General features: G+C 40.4%; 1 protein-coding gene across 1 annotated transcript in view; it reads right to left on the reverse strand.

Annotated features, from left to right (window-relative positions):
• Nucleotides 1-250: 250 nt before the first annotated feature.
• Nucleotides 251-18,455, reverse strand: part of LOC123762586 (uncharacterized) — a gene marked incomplete at its 5' end in the record, with an annotated part of 78,633 nt that continues 60,428 nt past the window's right edge. The window contains 5 exons of the mRNA XM_045749174.2: nt 251-5,562; nt 6,340-6,485; nt 11,809-12,074; nt 15,651-15,864; nt 16,701-16,951. Coding sequence (XP_045605130.2) covers nt 5,230-5,562; nt 6,340-6,485; nt 11,809-12,074; nt 15,651-15,864; nt 16,701-16,951 — 1,210 coding nt within the window. The remainder of the gene's footprint in view (nt 5,563-6,339; nt 6,486-11,808; nt 12,075-15,650; nt 15,865-16,700; nt 16,952-18,455) is intronic.

Genomic DNA, 18,455 nt, shown 5'->3' on the forward strand with positions numbered 1-18,455 from the left:
TCATACATGGATTTTGCACACAGAGTATCCACCTAATTTAAGGCCCTCCAATTTAATCCTGCTGGATTTAATAGCCAGTTTTGACGCCAGTATAGTACTGTATTTGGATCATTGTTTACCGAATCATCATCCAGTAAAGGCCGATTATGGTTGCTACTGAATTTACTAAATAAGTCTGACAATAGATAAACAGGTAACCATTACTGTATTTGGTTTGTGGTGTCCCATCTTTCCAATACTGTCATAACTTTTTATACTGTTGTGTGTGTGTGTGTGTGTGTGTGTGTGTGTGTGTGTGTGTGTGTGTGTGTGTGTGTGTGTGTGTGTGTGAGAGTGAGTGTGAGAAAAGGGTACATAATTTTCATTAAGAAAGAAAAAAGAGCACATTGCGGAGCCCATGAATATTACCAACATTTAACAATTTCGAGCTTGGCAACCATTCTGACTTGGAGTAGGGTATATTCCTATACAAGTCCTTAAACTCAGTGGACACTATATATAATTCATTATGTATGTATAGTATGTAATATCAACAACTTGCAAGACACTAAGGTTCATGTGTTTTTCTGGAAGACGAGTGTGATTTAATAAGTGAAAAGTTTGGACTGAATTGGGGGAAAAAAAAGGCAAGACCCTTAATTAGAAGCAACGTTAGCCTCTGGTGTTATTCATGTGATCTTGTTAGTAAATATTTCATCACCTAGGTTCTTGCACTTCAAACACTCCACATTCTCACAACATAATTTTGTTTAATCCCATTTGAGATATTTGAGAGAAACTAATTTCATATTTTTGCATCCACTTAGACAATGAATAACAAACTGAATTTAAAAAATGCTTTGTCCATCAAAATTTACAACCTATATCAAATATATTATATAAAAACCTGCTTAATAAATTACTAAAAACAAGACATAACAATTTCTCAACATTAGACACAATACATGATGCATATTACTTGAGAAATAATATTACAGAGGGATAATATAAGAGGAATAATATAGTATAACAAAGTAACACACGAGATATGCAAGCAAATACTCTGCTCAGGGGGGGGGAAGAGAATACTCAGCTCAAAGAGAAACATATACTGTAATTCCAGTCCAATTTCCTAAGCTTACTTGAGCTTTACACATAAGACAATTAAGACCTGTTGCTAAGTAATATCACATAATTCTCAACTATTATATAACAGAGAGTGTTAAGAGAAACACTAAAGAAAGGCAAGAGATATACTATGGATGATATTAATAGCAATGGACATTTTATACAAGACTATATACATAATGAGCACAAAATGTTTGATATAACAAAATACTTTGAAATCTCACAATTAGTTTCTGTCAGACTTCTAAACAGTGTCTTTATGGGTGACTGTCTTATGTTTAAAAAAATCGAATATGAGCCATAAACACACAGAAAACAGGTCCACCTCGACCATGAAAAGATGCACTAGACCCCTCAAAGAACTATCAGTTGTCTGGCCTTCTACAGGTTAGGGTAACTGATCCGAAAACCCATTCTGAAGACAATAAATACTCGCCAATCTCTTTAACCAAAAAACAAAAAAACAGGATGACCTTTTTACTTGTATTTTTAATCAACAAGAATAATTCAAATATCATCCACCTTCCAGCCATACACACAGACAGAGAATATGACCATGTATAAAACAAGCTTAGCACCAACAGCATTTCAGGGATCACATATTGCACTCCTTACCTTACTCTGCAGGTGTTTAGGATAGTCTCTGAAGTACATAAAGGTTTATTCTTTATTAGAAACATGAGGTCTTGTTTCAGGAGAAATTTTAGGAGAAAGACATAGTATAAAATGAAAACTAGGCTAAATTTCTGTATTACAGTACTGTACACTTCCTATTTCTTATGACCATGTACACTTCCTATTTCCTATCACTGTGCACACTTCCATGTTATGTATTTTTATGTACACTTTCTATTGCACGTGTGTATATTAAACATTTACAAAAGAAGCTTGGCATGTATAAGACAAAAGCCTAATGAGATGATATTTTACTACGCATTTGTGCATGCGCACATGCATTATCTTGTATTGCTGTTAGCTTCTTTCGCGAATAACAATCAGGAATTCCAGGTTCGATTCCTGGGCAGGACAGAAATGGTTGAGCACATTTCCTTCCACCTAATGCCTCTGTTCACCTAGCAGTAAATAGATACTGTACCCAGGAGTTGGGCAACTGTTGTGGGGTTGTGTCTTGGGGATGGTCAGCAGTTTGACCTTGGGGGAACTTTGGAACAACCCTAAAGTATTTATATGTATACATGCTTCCTGTTCCCGACAAAAATAATAATAATAATTATTATACACGCAATGTACAGATTTATATACATACATTATATGTAAAATTTTATTGCATTAAGTTTGCATCAAGCAAAACAAAATGTAGTAAGCCAGGAATTTCAAGATCATAAATAAGAAGACCACAATGCCTATGAATGTTTTGAATAGCTATGAATAACATTTTTATTGCCAAACCTTGTTAATTATTTTTAATTACAATTATACAATTATTTAGACTAAGGAGTCTGGAGAGTAAAGATGTATGAAACTGGTTCTAATAAATGTTCTGAAAGTTTTTTTGTAGGAAATAAAGCATGTGTAAAAGTTAAAGGTGTAATGAGTGGTTTATTATATATGCCAGGGTTATGTAGTTTTACCTTTGAGATACAGTGTATATATGATTGGAGTCAAAGAATAATGAAAGGGGTGTGAACTTATGCCAACACGCTTAATACAAGAACAGTATGGGTACTAATATTGAAGTACTGAATGTATAACTTTTTTTCAAATGATGCAATACTTTTAGAAGTGTGATAAAAATGCATGTAAGCATGTTGAAATTTCAAAGAGATGTGTGTCAAAGATTGCAAACTAAAACAGTTATGGTGGTGGGGTGAGGAGGAATATCTGCTTAAGAAATATATGTAAATGAAGTCGTCATTGATCATTTTAAATGTCTGGGATATGCAACTAATAATAATAGTAATTATGTAAACAAATTTGACAGTAGAGTGAGAGAAGAAGTCTGGTGTCTAGACCCAACAAGGAAAGAAGTGTGATGGGTGTGCATTGGATTAACACGGTGGTGCCCAGCCTGTGTTTGGGTGCGAGATGATGATGATGTGCTACGAACATGGAAAATAAACAAATTAAGCACATACGTAGCATTTAGAAAGTAGATGCAGGAAAAATGTTATGGAAAAATGTGGAATGTGAAAGCTGATAAATTCATAAGATTCAGGAGAGGTTACCAAGAAGGGTGTGAATGCATTTGAATTTGTACTGAATTTAACTCACAAGGAGCACTGTAAGCCATGTTGTGTGAGGTGGTTTGATATTGATGTGAATAATTGCCCAAGTGTAGTGATGCTTGTTTATTAGTGATGCTATACAGTGAGGATGATACAATAAATGGACAAGTGCTATATTTTAACCAAACATTCTTTGATTATACATATCATTTGCTTTTTATCTCAAAAGTTAGTGACTTATTGCTCCATAAAAGTGGGAAATGTAGGCTAGTAATGAGACTTTAATAATGATGATATTAAGGTATTTAAATTTTTTCACAATTTAATAACTGCTCTGAGTTCTATATACAATAAAGTATAAACAACTGAAATTTCATAATCAATATGGTAAGTATTTTTGTAAAATGTTAAACCCACAAATTCTACTAGGAAGATTTTGCACAAATAGTTGTCATATTGTGCCACAGCATATCCTTTAAAAACTAAGGAAGCAGTATTTAAACTCGTTGTTTCATTTAAATACAGTACAGTAATGGCATCGTGGTTTAATATAAGATCCCTGAAATGCTTGTTGTGTTAAGTGTTTATAATTACCAACACAATCTATATTATACTATATTTATATATATAGCTGGAATTGCCAAGTGCTGTATTCAGCTTGGAAATTTGGATTTAGAGTAGGATCTATAGGATCCCAACTCTGATGATCATGAGAATTCCTAGAGATTGCACCCTATCAAATGATCCTGCATTACACCCTTGTAAACGAATCTTGTGCATTGCACTTTATCAGGTGCATATTATACCTTGTATCTTGCAGATCAGATACTATGTTGCACTTGTTATTTATGTTGTAGCTAAAGTAATGTTCTTTGGGACTTTTGAGCCCAACAATTTAGTGGTGTACATGTAATTTGACTTTGCTTTCATAAGTTGTGTATTCTAGTGTCGTGACAAATCAGATCTGCAGTAAGATCCTTACATTGTGCACCCTAGATCTCAAGTGGTCCTTGCACCCTGGCATGGATGGCCCCTGGAACCTATTCTACAGTACACTAGTGACTGCTTCATACCCGTGTTATGAATATATAATGTGATTGGCGGTTCTGGGTCTTAAGCCTGTGTATTATATAAGATGTTGAGAAATTGGCCTATGAACCACAGCTTAAGCTCTGACTCCCAGACACACACAACCTGTCAACCACATGGCCACAACAACATAGTCTCACTCATAATGGTTCAGTTTCATAAATGCATTCACTGGTCCCTGTATGACAACAACCTCCAGTTTTCGCAAAAGAAAACCGGATATATTATTCACCTAAAAATATTGTATTTGGTTAACACTGTGGTTGTAGAGAACTGCTTCCATTTTTTTCACTGTTTGTTGCAGCACTACAATGTCACACTCCTGTTGCATGTCTGTTAGTTTGTGCATCAAACAGTCGTAGCATTCCGGACATGAACCCAACCAGCATTTCCTTATAAATTGCACTTTATTTTTTTTAACAATTCACTTTTCATATACGTATTGTACAATAAACGTAAAATATTCCCTCTTTCACTACACACATCTTGTCACTCAATTTCTGAAACATTACTGCAATATTCCCTCAGCACCAAAGAGATGAGATCCCAGCACAGTATCTTGAGTTAACAAGTTCTGGAGCTCACTATAATTGAAAAATATTTTTATGACAATGCAATGTTTTGCACTGGCCATCATAATCAGTCCTTTTCTGTAGATAGCCTTGATGTATAATTATTGTGAAAGTCATTAATATCCAATAAGTAACTCTCGTAAACACACACATTATGATCACAGCATTGAATGATAAATTTGTTATCTTTTTCTCAATGTAATTGTTTAGCACATGTTATAGCACGTTCATAGCACGTATGGCACCTTTCAAACCTTACTAGAGCCTAGCAGGTGCTATAGTGGAGCATTACCAGGAGACGACACAGGTGGTAATGACTCTTTGATGTCTGTGGAATTTGTGGCTATTGCAAACTGCCGAGTTTGGGGACTAGTGGTTGTAGTAGTGGTGGTCGTAGTAGTAGTTGTTGTCGTAGTAGTTGTGGTTGGGGTAAATCTAGGAACATAGGGAGTACCTATTGTATTACTAAGCCAGGGCTGAAGTGCATGGAGAGCCGTGAAAACAGCAGGATGTCTTGCTCGGCCACACCGGGCATGGTGGGTAAGCAGTCCCTCGAGTCGCCATGCACCGGTCTCACTCCGACACATGAGTGGACTACCCTCGTCACCCTGATGAGAAGAAAGCCAAGGTTTTTATATGTTGCCAACATGAAACATTTAAAACGGTAAGCTTAATCTTCTTACAAGCCATTACAAATAAACTTTTGATGGCAGAATGCTGAAGATTTAATAATATTACTGTAACTGAAGGCTAAAGAAACTATATTGTCTAAAACACTATATTGTACTGTTATACTGTACAAGAATATTCCTTCTACAAATAAATTTACATCAATATATATATATATATATATATATATATATATATATATATATATATATATATATATATATATATATATATATATATATATATATAATATATATATATATAATATACACACACACACACACACACACATACATGCATACATACATACATACATACATACACACACATAAATGGAAATATCTGTGTGTTCAATGTTGGAGGGGCAAGGTAGGGAGAGTGGGGAGAAGGGGGAAATGTAGGAGAGGAAGGGGAGAGGGGAAAATAAGAGGGTACAATGAGGGGTGGAGAGGCAGACTATCTTGGGCACTGTTGGGTACTCCTCCTAGTATTATATAATTATACACGTTACAACATTCAGAATTATTATACACCATATTCATTATTGATGAAGAAACAAAATTTTAGAAAAGAATATTGCTTAGAGTCAGAAGTCATGTAGCATGAGGCTAGGTAGTTTAGTCACAAAGAGTCAGGGAGAAAATGTTAATTCATGTGATGACATTCATTAAGGTGATTGTACTCAAGGAGAAAAGAACATGCAAGGCATAACTCACATGGCAGGGAGCATGTTGGGCATCGGTGAAGCCAACACAGGTGTGTGCCTGGTTGAGGCGGCCAGGGTAGTGGGTGGTGTTACAGGCATCAAGTGCAAGAAGTGGTACTGGCAGGTAGTGGAGGAACTGGCTTTCACTGTCTGCTCCTGAGGGAGAAAAATTAATGTAATCATTCGACATATTACATGCTAATATATTCTACATGAAAAAATTCTTCATTCCTACATTACATTCTTCTAGCGTTGAATGTAATGAAATGCCAATTTCTAGGTGAGACCTAGTGGCTCCCTGAAGCTATACTCGAAGATGGTTTCCATCTACCAGGTTCCACCAGCCATGGAGTTATTATGCCTACCAGGGACCTCCACCTCCCAAGGAGAGCATGAAGCTCCCAGAGCCAATAACTGGAGGCAAGAAATACCAAAAACAAAGCGTTAGAGAAAGAAACATGGAACAAAGGGGGGACAATGTAAAATGAGAAGAGGAAAGGAAGAAAAGAACACAATCCAAAGACCATGCAGGCTCAGGCAGTGCATGAGCAGGTAGGGGCGAAAGAGATTTTACAGGAAAGAGATGGTTGGGTTGACTGCATCTATTTGGACCTAAAAAAGGCTTTCGACGGAGTTCCACATAAGAGGTTGTTCTGGAAACTGGAACATATTGGAGGGGTGACAGGTAAGCTTCTAACATGGATGAAAAATTTCCTAACTGACAGAAAAATGAGGGCCGTAATCAGAGACAATGTATCTGACTGGAGAAATGTCACTGTACCACTGGGTTCAGTTCTTGCACCAGTAATATTCATTGTCTACATAAACGATCTACCAGTTGGAATACAGAATTCTATGAATATGTTTGCTGATGATGCTAAGATAATAGGAAAGATAAGAAACCTAGATGATTGTCATGCCCTTCAAGAAGACCTGGACAAAATAAGTATATAGAGCAACACTTGGCAAATGGAATTTAATGTGAATAAATGCCATGTTATGGAATGTGTAATTGAAGAAAATAGACCCCACACAACCTATAAATTATGTGAGAAATCTTTAAAGAATTCTGACAAAGAAAGGAATCTAGGGGTGGGTCTAGACAGAAAACTGTCGCCTGAGGACCACATTAAGAACGTGTGAGGAGCCTATCTTGAGGTTATCTTGAGTTGATTTCGGGGCTTTTTTTAGTGTCCCCGCGGCTCGGTCCTTGACCAGGCCTCCACCCCTAGGAAGCAGCCTGTGACAGCTGACTAACTCCTAGGTACCTATTTACTGCTATATATATATACACACACATAAATGGAAACATCTGTCTGTTCAATGTTGGAGGGGCAAGGTAGGGAGAAGGGGGAAAATGTAGGAGAGGAAGGGGAGAGGGGAAAATAAGAGGGTACAATGAGGGGTGGAGAGGCAGACTATCTTGGGCACTGTTGGGTACCCCTCCTAGTATTATATAATTATACACATGTTACAACATTCAGAATTATTATACACCATATTCATTATTGATGAAGAAACAATTTTAGAAAAGAATATTGCTTGGAGTCAGAAGTCATGTAGCATGAGGCTAGGTAGTTTAGTCACAAAGAGTCAGGGAGAAAAGTTTAGTTTAGTCTAAGAAGACTCTGAGGACTTAGACTAGGAAGACTAAGAAGACTTAGTCTGAGAAAAGTTTAGTCACAAAGTGGGGAGAAGTGTAGCCTATGCTACACTTTCTAACTTCAGAATTGCTTTTAAATACATGGATGGAGAAATACTAAATAAATTGTTTACGACTTTTGTTAGACCAAAGCTGGAATATGCAGCAGTTGTATGGTGCCCATATCTTAAGAAGCACATCAACAAACTGGAAAAGGTGCAAGGACATGCCACTAAGTGGCTCCCAAAACTAAAGAACAAGAGCTACGAAGAGAGGTTAGAGGCATTAAATATGCAAAAACTAGAAGATAGAAGAAAAAGAGGCGATATGATCACTACGTACAAAATAATAACAGGAATCGATAAAATCGATAGGGAAGAATTCCTGAGACCTGGAATTTCAAGAACAAGATGTCATAGGTTTAAACTAATGAAACAAAGCTGCCAGAGGAATATAAGAAAATTTCACTTTTGCAAACAGAGTGGTAGACAGTTGGAACAAGTTAGGTGAGAAGGTGGTGGAGGCCAATGCCGTCAGTACAGTAGTTTCAAAACGTTATATGACAAAGAGTGCTGGGTAGACGGGACACCACTAGCATAGCTCTCATCCTGTAACTACACTTAGATAATTACACACACACACACAATTATGTCATATATTATGTCAGTGATTTTAGGAGGATAGGAAAATATGAGAAAGACAAGAACCAAGGGTGACATTTATTGGAGTGAAGTATATGACAGAAGTGCTTCGGAATACCAGAAAACTGCAATGTGACGAGGATGGCAAACTTTGGTCAATAAGACAAGACCTCTCAAAAGAGGACAGATAAAAGCTGAAAGTGAACCTCATTGAAGTGAAACGTCTGAATGAGGGATAAAAATGAAGAAGAAAGGAATTCTTTTTTCTACAGTGTTAGGGACTGGAAAGCTTGTGAAATGGTACATAAAGACAAAGCAACAAAATCATTAAAGGAAGGAGATGTAAAGAACAAAGGGAAGGGGAAAATTCCTGAAAATAGTATATACCAACATTGATGGAGTGAGATCGAAAATATTGGAATTGAAGGATATATTTCAGCTCAAAGTCCTAGATACTGTCGCCTTAACAGAGACGAAACTTGAAGAAAATATTTTAAATGAGGTCGTATTCCCAAGGGGCTACTCAGTTTGGAGACGTGACAGGAAAACTAAGAAGGAAGGGAGGGGTGGCTGTGCTGGTGAAAGAACACTTGAAGGTAAGAGAATTAATGTTTGAAAACCCTTAAGATATTGACATAATGGCATTGCAGCTCTGGAATCAAGATGATAAGCTGATAATTGTAAATGCCTACAGCCCACCAGCAAGCAACACATGGACAAAGGAAGAACTCGATGACAAACGAGAGGGTCTCATAATGGTCATGAGAGATTATCATAAGAGCTGACAAAAATAAATCCCGATTGTTGGTACTGGGGGACTTCAACTTTAAGGCAATAGAGTGGGTGGCCTACGAGGCAAGAACAGAGGACATTTGGACAAGCAGATTTGTAAACCTCATCTTGGAGACATTCATGTTTATTCAGGTAAGGTACATACATACAAGAGATTTTACATAAATTGATTGATTTATAGATAGAGCTAGTACATACAATGCCTAAAGCCACTATTATGCAAAGCGTTTCGGGCAGGAAAAACATTAATGACTAAAACTTAATACTAATTGAGTATAAAGAATAAAATGTGTTGAGAACAAATAAAAATAAAGATAAAAAAGGGGGAAACATGGCTGAAAAAGCAGCACAAATACAATTAGGTAGACAACAGCGTTGTTTAAGAAAACAGACATGGGTTGACAATAGAGGGGTAAGGTAGGTTACAGGGAATTTATTAGGTAGAGCTTCGTTTTTATCTTAAACTGGTTGAGAGAGGTACAGTCTTTAACATGGTGGTATCCACAGAGAAGGTGGTGGAGGCCAAAACCGTCAGTAGTTTCAATGCGTTATATGACAAAGAGTGCTGGGTAGACGGGACACCACGAGCATAGCATTCATCCTGTAACTACACTTAGGTAATTATACTTAGGTAATTACACAAGCTAACAAAAACCATAACAAATGCAGTGTTTCCACAGGACTACTGTGTTGTGAGGAAAGAGAGAGAAGGAAGAGGTGATGGTGGTGTAGCTCTGCTGGTAAGAAAAGGCTGAGGTTTTGAGGGGATGGTTATTCAGGGCTGTGAAGGTTTCAGTGACTACATAACAGGTACCATAGCAACTGGAAGACAAAAAATTATAGTAGTAGTCATGTATAACCCACCACCAAATGACAGAAGACCCAGACAGGAATATGACTTAATCAAACTAGTAATGCTCTGCAAATCAAGGGACCCAGAATGTGGAATGACCTTCCCAACCATGTTAAAGACTGTACCTCTCTCAACCAGTTTAAGATAAAAACGAAGCACTACCTAATAAATTCCATGTAACCTACCTTACTCCTCTATTGTCAACCCATGTCTGTTTTTTTTAAACAACGCTGTTTGTCGACCTAATTGTATTTGTGCTGCTTTTTCAGCCATGTTTCCCCCTTTCTTATTTTTATTTTTATTTGTTCTTAACACATTTTATACTTAAACTCAATTAGTATTAAGTTTTAGTCTTTAATGTTTTTCCTCCCCGAAACGCTTTGCATAATAGTGGCTTTAGGCATTGTATGTACTAGCTCTATCTATTAATCCATCAACTTTGTATCTTACCTTGTATGTATGTACCTTACCTGAATAAAAATTTATTTATTTTATTTATTTATGACAGAAACAACATGGTCACCATTAACATAATAGAGAGAGCAGCTTTTCTCACTAGCAGGAATGGATCTGGACTTCTAATCATGGGGGACTTCAACCACAGGAAAATAGATTGGAAGAACAGAGATCCACATGGAGGACCAGATACATGGGAACTGAACAAAAGGGCATGGAGGAACTTCCGAAATAACAGAACACCAGGTTTTGAAGCTTTGATCTTTTTTTCCATCAGTGGTTTGTTAACTTTCTGGATGCCTTCCCCGGTGAGATCACTTTCCCCGCTCCCTAAATGCAGGGGAGCTGTGAAATGTCACCGCTCCCCTGCATTTCTGTGAGAGGGCTAAGTTCTGGCTCTGGTCCCCAGGAAGTCTAAGGACTCCATTGCTGATGTGACCTGGTAGATGGGAACCATTTCAGTGTATAGTTTCCAGGAAAGGAAAAGAATATCCATGTCACAATACAGTTAATTCAATGACATAGAAAAAGGCAAGGAAATCCTATATAAAAATGGTGGGTGGGGGGGGGGGGAGAATTGTAGAGAAATATGTTCAGATGAAAGAATTGGAAGAGTAAATTAATGACAAGGAAGAATTTCTGACATTGGCTAAAAGAAAAAATGGGTACTGTGGAATAGCTTAGTAATAAGGAAAATATGCAAAGTAATTTGCCAAGGGAGAGAAACCAAAATGGATAGTATCTTGATTCTTGTACAGGCAGGGTAGTGGCAGGTTAACTCACACAGTAGAAAAAGTATGCAACTTGTTCAGTGGAATGAAGCACTAGAAGTATTACTCAGTGGGGAAGCAGGAGTAGAGGACACTACATAAGAAGATAGCAATTAAAGAGGATAATACTGTATCAGCAGGTAGAGGTTAAGTCACATAAGAGATTGGCAATAAATAGGGGCAAAGGAACAATACTTATATCCAATAAATTTTCAATCTAGCAAAGCCCAGTTGTTACGAATAATGATGAGCATAAATATATAAATAAATAAATAATATGTAATGCTACAAATTAGTGACTCATTTTTAAACCCAAAGATTTTACCATATTCAGAGCGGGTCCAACCAGCAACAACGCACAGAGCATTGCTGGCTGGTGGACCATTAGGAACACACACTGGCTGTGTGTTGTGTCCTAAAACAAGTGGAGTGTCAAGGCGCAGGAGCACAGCATCCCCAGTCCAAAGTCCACCAGTCCTGACAGTCCCAGGGAAGGGGACCATCTTGGCAACATAGTGAAACTGCACAGTGACAGCTGGAGTTGCTACACCAGACACAACTGCCCATGTGCCTGGATCCATTCCATTTTCTCTGTAGGAAGAATAAAAAACTTATTTATACCCTATGACTACTGAATCTAATGTCGATCCTATTACATAAAAATAAAATAAAATTTACTACCTTCAACTAATATAAAAGATAAAGAAAGAATCACCTAACTGATACTATGAAGGAAATCCTACTAAATATCTACCACTCTACTTTGTTGAATGCTTTCACAGAACATTGAGCTATATAACCAGTGTTGAATGTAATGAAACTCAATTTCTAGGTGATCCCCAGTGACTCCATGAAGCTACTATCATTGATAGAGTGTCATACAACTAGGTCCCATAAGTCGTGGACTTCTACAGGCCTATCTGGAACCAGAGCCAGAACCTGGCCCCCTTCAAGGCACTGAGAGGTGGCACTTATTCATCAAGTTATTTATTCATGCCATCCACTGTATGGGGAGAGGAGGCAGGCGGCTCAGGATCATCCGGCCACTCCACCCTCAGTTCTATGATGAAAACACCCCTGATGACCAGGAGGGAGGGAAGTGTGTCAGGGAGCCACTAAGGCTCGCCCAGAAATTGGAGTTTCATAATATTCAATGCTGGTTTTGTGAAGAAACCCCTTCTGGCTCCCCGAAGCTAACTACCCACAGAGAAGAAATAAAGGGCACTTGCCAGGGAGAAGGGAGCACCACATCCAACACAACTTGTTGAGATGGCTCAACTGTCTCCACTGTGAACATGGAAAAGGCAAAACCAAAAGGAGGCCAGGCTATACCCACACCAAAATTCTGCTCAGACTCTAAGGCTGTCATTTCTAAGCCCGAAAGCAGGGGGTGGAGGGAACAAGACACCTGGCAAACCATGCCAAAGAGAACTGGGAAAGGAGAAAGAGTGGCAAACTTGGAGCAGGTGGGGTTCACCAGCTGCTAAATCCACTAACTCCTTAAACACTAAGGAGACCAACTCTGAGGCATCCATGCAAGCACCAAGCTGCAAACAATGGATACAGGAGAATTGCATCCATAAAGTGGCTGCTGCCTGATAAGCCTCTTGTCTATAGAGGCTCTGCTATAATCAAGACTCAATGAACACTAATATTCTTTGGGTGGAAGGTGTCACTCACTCAACAGGTAGCATGGCAGAGATGGAATGAATGACAGTCGACACAGCAATGTTGATGGATACCCCTCAATCTTGCAAGTAACAAATGTAGGCTCAGTGTTAGTTTATGACAAGCCACATAAAAGCCAGCAGGACTTGCCAGGACCTGAAGGTAATGACTACACAAGACACCCACGTGCTGGGTGCATGAAATAACTTGCTGAAAGAACTGACACCGAATGCAAACCTTAGGATAAATATGGCTATGTAGGGCATTAGTGGCCTGCCATATGGACAAGCACATAAAACTAGAGCACCCTGACCTCAAGAGTCTTGCAGAGGTGTCAGAAACATTTGAAATACTCAGTTGGCCAGCTTCCATGGGATGAACTGCTGAATCTACCAGAGAATGCATCCTGTCAGGACCAGGGCATCACTAAATGAGCATGAGCACCAAGGAAAAGACTGGTATCTGGTAGGTATTTTTAGATTCCTAGGGCTGATATGACTGGTGTATGGAGCGATCTCACTATGGCTAGCTATAGGGAGCCACTATTTAGCTCCCTGTAGTCCAACATAGAAAAGAACAAAACAAAGCTAGAAAAGATCCAGAGATATGCAGCAGGGATTGTTACTGAGCTGATGGGGCTGAGAAAACTGGACCCCCCCACCACACTGGAGAAGAGGAGGATTGTGGAGCATTCTATATCTGCCATTGACCGGGACAGGCATCCAGAAAGGTAAGCACCCAAAAACAAACTCCTATTCTGAATAAAAACGACGAAAATAGACAAACAAATGGACAGAACTCCCCAATTGAAAATGAGCAAACAAGTGGACAAGCAAACGTTGCTCACACGACCAGACACTGCTCACATGAGCAGTGCCACATATCTGCGCAGCTCCCCCCTCCCCGGGAGGGGGAAGAGGAAGCCCCAGACCTCGTGTTAGCAATCCACCCTGCAGTTCTGTGGCTGGATATCAAAATATGCAAAAACCGCCGACCGGAGGGAGAGGTGGTTGCCAGGGAGCTTCCAGGACTCACCCACAAAACCAGCATTGAATACATTGACAAAATGAATGCATGCAATGCTGGTTTTCTGGGGGAGCTCCCCTACGGCTCCCCGGAGCTACTTCATCAAAGACTAAAAAGAAAAAGGGGGACTTACCCGGGACGCGGTCAGTGCTCCACATCTCAATTCAAGGTCAAGACAAGCTGCAGCCACCGACTCAAAACAACACAGGCCTGACTAGGCCCAAGAACGTTAATGAGGTAGTGTGCAGCCAGGGCCCTCTTCGACCGTCAAAAGCTCCCGTGCCTGAATGTCAGCCCAGGACATGTTACCAAAGACGACAGCAAGAGCAGCAAACTTACAAACTTCATGGGCACTGGGATAGACCGCAGGCTGGCTAGACTTAATAACCCTGCGAACAGGGAAGAAGGGAAACTGGATCAACCCAAAGCACGTCCCCGGACACAGAAGCCGTGGCGCGTAAACAACGGCAGAGGGCTGCAACCGGACACAACCTATGATGCACCCCTGGCCTCACCAACCAAGCATCAACAACCCAAGGAACCCTCCGGAAGGCAGCAGTCTTTTTCTTCGCCAGAAAAGAAGGAGATGGCTGCAGACGAACAAACCTATCACCATAACTGAAAGAGTAGAAACCCCAGTGCCGGAGGAGAGCATGAACCTCCCCAACCCGACCCCCAGAGGCCAATGCCAACAGGAAAAAGAGCCTTAGACAAACAATCCTAAATCGAAGGGGCCACAACAAACCAAGAAGAAGAGAGGTAAGAAAGCACTGTGTCCAAAGACCAGGACAGCTCAGGCGGGGCATGAGCAGGCTGGAGGTGAAACAGTGCATGAGGCAGCTTGGGAAATGGTGCAGAAGTGACATTTATACCGAAAGCAAGATGAAGCAGCTCCGCCAGTGCCACACGATACGAGGCGATAGTATCCGGCATAAGATGACGGTTCTGGAACAACCACGAGAGAAAGGACAACACCACCCGAACCGAAAGCAAAGTACAACGACGAAGAGTTAAAAAGAAATCGAGGAGAAGAAGGAAATTTACTGTAATTACTGCCACACCAGGCAAAAAAAAAAAAAAAAAAAAAAAAAAACTGCTTCCAATTACATGGGGGGTGTCTTTAGGCCATTGCTCCTCGTGCCTCTTCTTGAGGGGGCCAGGTTTTGGCTCTGGTCCCCGGTAGGCCTAGAACACCATTGATTGTTGCCACGGTCTAATATATGCACATCAGCCCGGTATAACTCCAGGGAGCCCAAGAGGCTCTCTGCAGAAAGATAATTTATTTATCAAAAGTTAAATAAATTTAATAAATATCATGAATTCCAAGTCATGGGGAATTTAGCCTCCAATCCTTTGATTATTTTATCTACTGTAATTACATTTATTACCTTCTCTGTGACATTTGGCTATTTAAAATGGGAAAACTTCTTTAAATGATTTTAATGGAAATTACAATAAGAGAAACCATCATACTTGGTTGAAAGGCACGAGTAGGCAGCTAACACCCAGCTTGGGGCAACAATGGAGGCAGTACAGGACTGGGTATGAGCATGGGTGTTGTTATAAGGATGGGTTCTCAGCAGGAGTGCTAATGAGGGCCACAGTCCTTCTGTCACTGCTGGTCGTGCTCCTGCTGATATATTCTGCTCTTCTAGCGCATCATCCCCTAGGCTCCAGGACCCACAGGCTGTAGGGAAACACATAATATAAGAGGAGACAAGCAATAAAAGGCACTGGGTTTAAAAAATGGAGATACAGAGAGAAAATGTAGTTATTATTATTTACACAAAGAAATCACATTAACCACAGTGCTGTGCCTACCGACAAATCTTGTTCTGAGAGTTGTACTTTTTTTTTTTATTGGGCTATATTTTAATGTTTTTTTAATGTTTTCATCACTTTTTGTGTTTTTAAATGAAAATGGGTGAGTTTGGAAACATTTTTACATTAACTTTACAGTACCTGAATATTTATAAAAATAACAAAAAAATGTTCTTAACAATTGCACTATGAAGTTTTTGCCAAAAACAGGTGAGCAGTGCAGGGGTTATTGTGATTATCAATGAGAAAATCGGTAGGAGCCACGAGGAGGATTGACACCTATACTCAGGTTACTCAAAAGCAACACCTACATCATGATATTGTAAAAGCATTGCAATCTGGGATTCAACTGAATCCTCATGGGTTCCTGAGGCTTCCAATGAAGTTTAACCAAGGTTTCACACAATGCTCCCTATGCAAGGAGGCAATGTGTGAAACCAGTGGTTTCTTAAGTTTGCATTTAGGAAAGCCCTGGGCAAATATTTATTTGGAAACAGGATTATTGATTTGTGGAACAGAGCAGCAAGTAACATAATAGATGTGAGATTACTTGATTGCTTCAACCACAGGTTAAACATATACATAAGTAAGTGTACGCAGATATAAATGGAGCTGTCTTGAATGGCCAAATAGGTTTTCGTAAATTCTTATGTTCTATTCAAAGAGAAGACAAAGGTAATTAAAGCAAGTGTAACAACTCACAGTGCTGATCACATGCCAGATGTACCAAGGATTCACTTGAACAGTCAGACTTGAGAACAAATTGGAGGGGTGTGGGGGCTTGGGCTGAGGCTTTGGGAGCTAGCCTAACTCTTGGGCGAGGCACAGCTTCCACCACACGCCTCACCTCCGTGCTAAGTGAGGCTGCTTCACCAAGCTGCTCACAAACCAAGTCGCTCCACTGGCTCGTCCAGCCCTCTCCACACACAGCCATCCACCGATTCTCTCCACTCCTGTAAAATCAAATTTTTATCACTTATTTTTATTCTCAACACATCATTAATGAGTGTATTATCAACAGTTTAATTTTTATCAACGCCTATTGCAACCTGTGTGTCTGAGATATCATGAGTGTACCTCTCATCCTGTAACTACACTTGGGTAATTATATTTTTCATAATTGATATTTTGCAAATAAAAAAAAATAGCATTGAATGTAATAATATGCCAATTTCTGGGGGAGCCCCCTACGGCTCCCCGGAGCTATCCACTAGGCTGATAGGGATAGTCCTAACTTTTGGCATCAGTCGATGTGGGTGGAGTTCTAGGCCTACCAGGGACCACGGCCAGAATCTGGCCCCGCCCCTCAGAGAGGCACGAGGAGCAATGGACTATAGAAATGCACATGTGATTGTGGAGCATTCCATATCTGCCCTCGACAGGGTCAGGCACCCAGAAAGGTAAGCACCCCAAAACAAACCCCTATTCTGGTGAAAACAATAAAAATAGACAAACTAGTGGACAGAACTTCCTAAATGAAAATTAGCAAACAAGCATGATGTCATACGAGCCACGCTGCATGTCTGTGCAGCTCACCCCTTCGTGGGAGAGGGGAAGGGGGAGCCCCAGACTCCCGCGCTGGCAATCCACACTGCAGTTCTTCGGCTGATGGGATACGGCTTAGTCATTGTGGCTCCACCTCTGGACTTTTGTTGTGCTGTCCTCTGTTCAGTACTGATCATTTGGTGGTGTGTGAGCTGGGAGTAATATTCACAGGTACTAGTACTCAGGCTGCATGTGCTAAGGGTCACCTTCCCTGAGTGCCCTGTAAGTACCACCCTAGGGGCTTGGGGTTCCCTTCCACAAGTCACCTTGCGTCAAGTCACCAGAGGTTTTTGGCTTCCCGCATCCCTCCAGCTAAGGTGCGAGCGGCCATTGTGGCTTACCTCCTGCGCGACCCGGTGTGAGCCTCTATAATGGATCCGTCTTCTTTCAGGTTTGGGTCTTCGTCTCCATACTGGGATCGTTATGAGGTTCTGGAGTCGTCCTGGCTTGCGAACTGCCCTATGTTTCCGCTGGATACTTGGGACACCTTCTGTCGTACCCACACACTTGAATGGTGTGAGGTGTTGACTGTGGTCCAGGTTTATCTGGGGGGCAATTTTGCACCCCTTAGTGAGCGCCTTTTCGCTCCAGCTCTTCTGCAGGATGTTGGTGCGGTTTAGCTTCATGTGCAGGTTCCCTCCCTGTCGGCTGCGCTTGTGGCTAAGGACTTGCACACTCGAGGCTCGTTGGCTTTGGTCTTGCATTTCTTTTCTCTCCTTAAGCTGTCTTCCGGATGGCTTACGGAGGATGTAGAGGCACTTGGGGCCATTCCTGGTCTAGCACCTTGGTTTCGGCTGCTCGCGTGTCATCTGTGCTTTTGAAGCTGTTAGCGCCGATCCTTCGGGATTCTGCACTCCACGCGTGTCGGTAGGTGGTGCTCGCTTCCTCCTTGGAATCCGCTTGGGCCCTGGC

This window comes from Procambarus clarkii, chromosome 27 (assembly GCF_040958095.1).
Source record: "Procambarus clarkii isolate CNS0578487 chromosome 27, FALCON_Pclarkii_2.0, whole genome shotgun sequence".
NCBI classification, from domain to species: domain Eukaryota; kingdom Metazoa; phylum Arthropoda; class Malacostraca; order Decapoda; family Cambaridae; genus Procambarus; species Procambarus clarkii.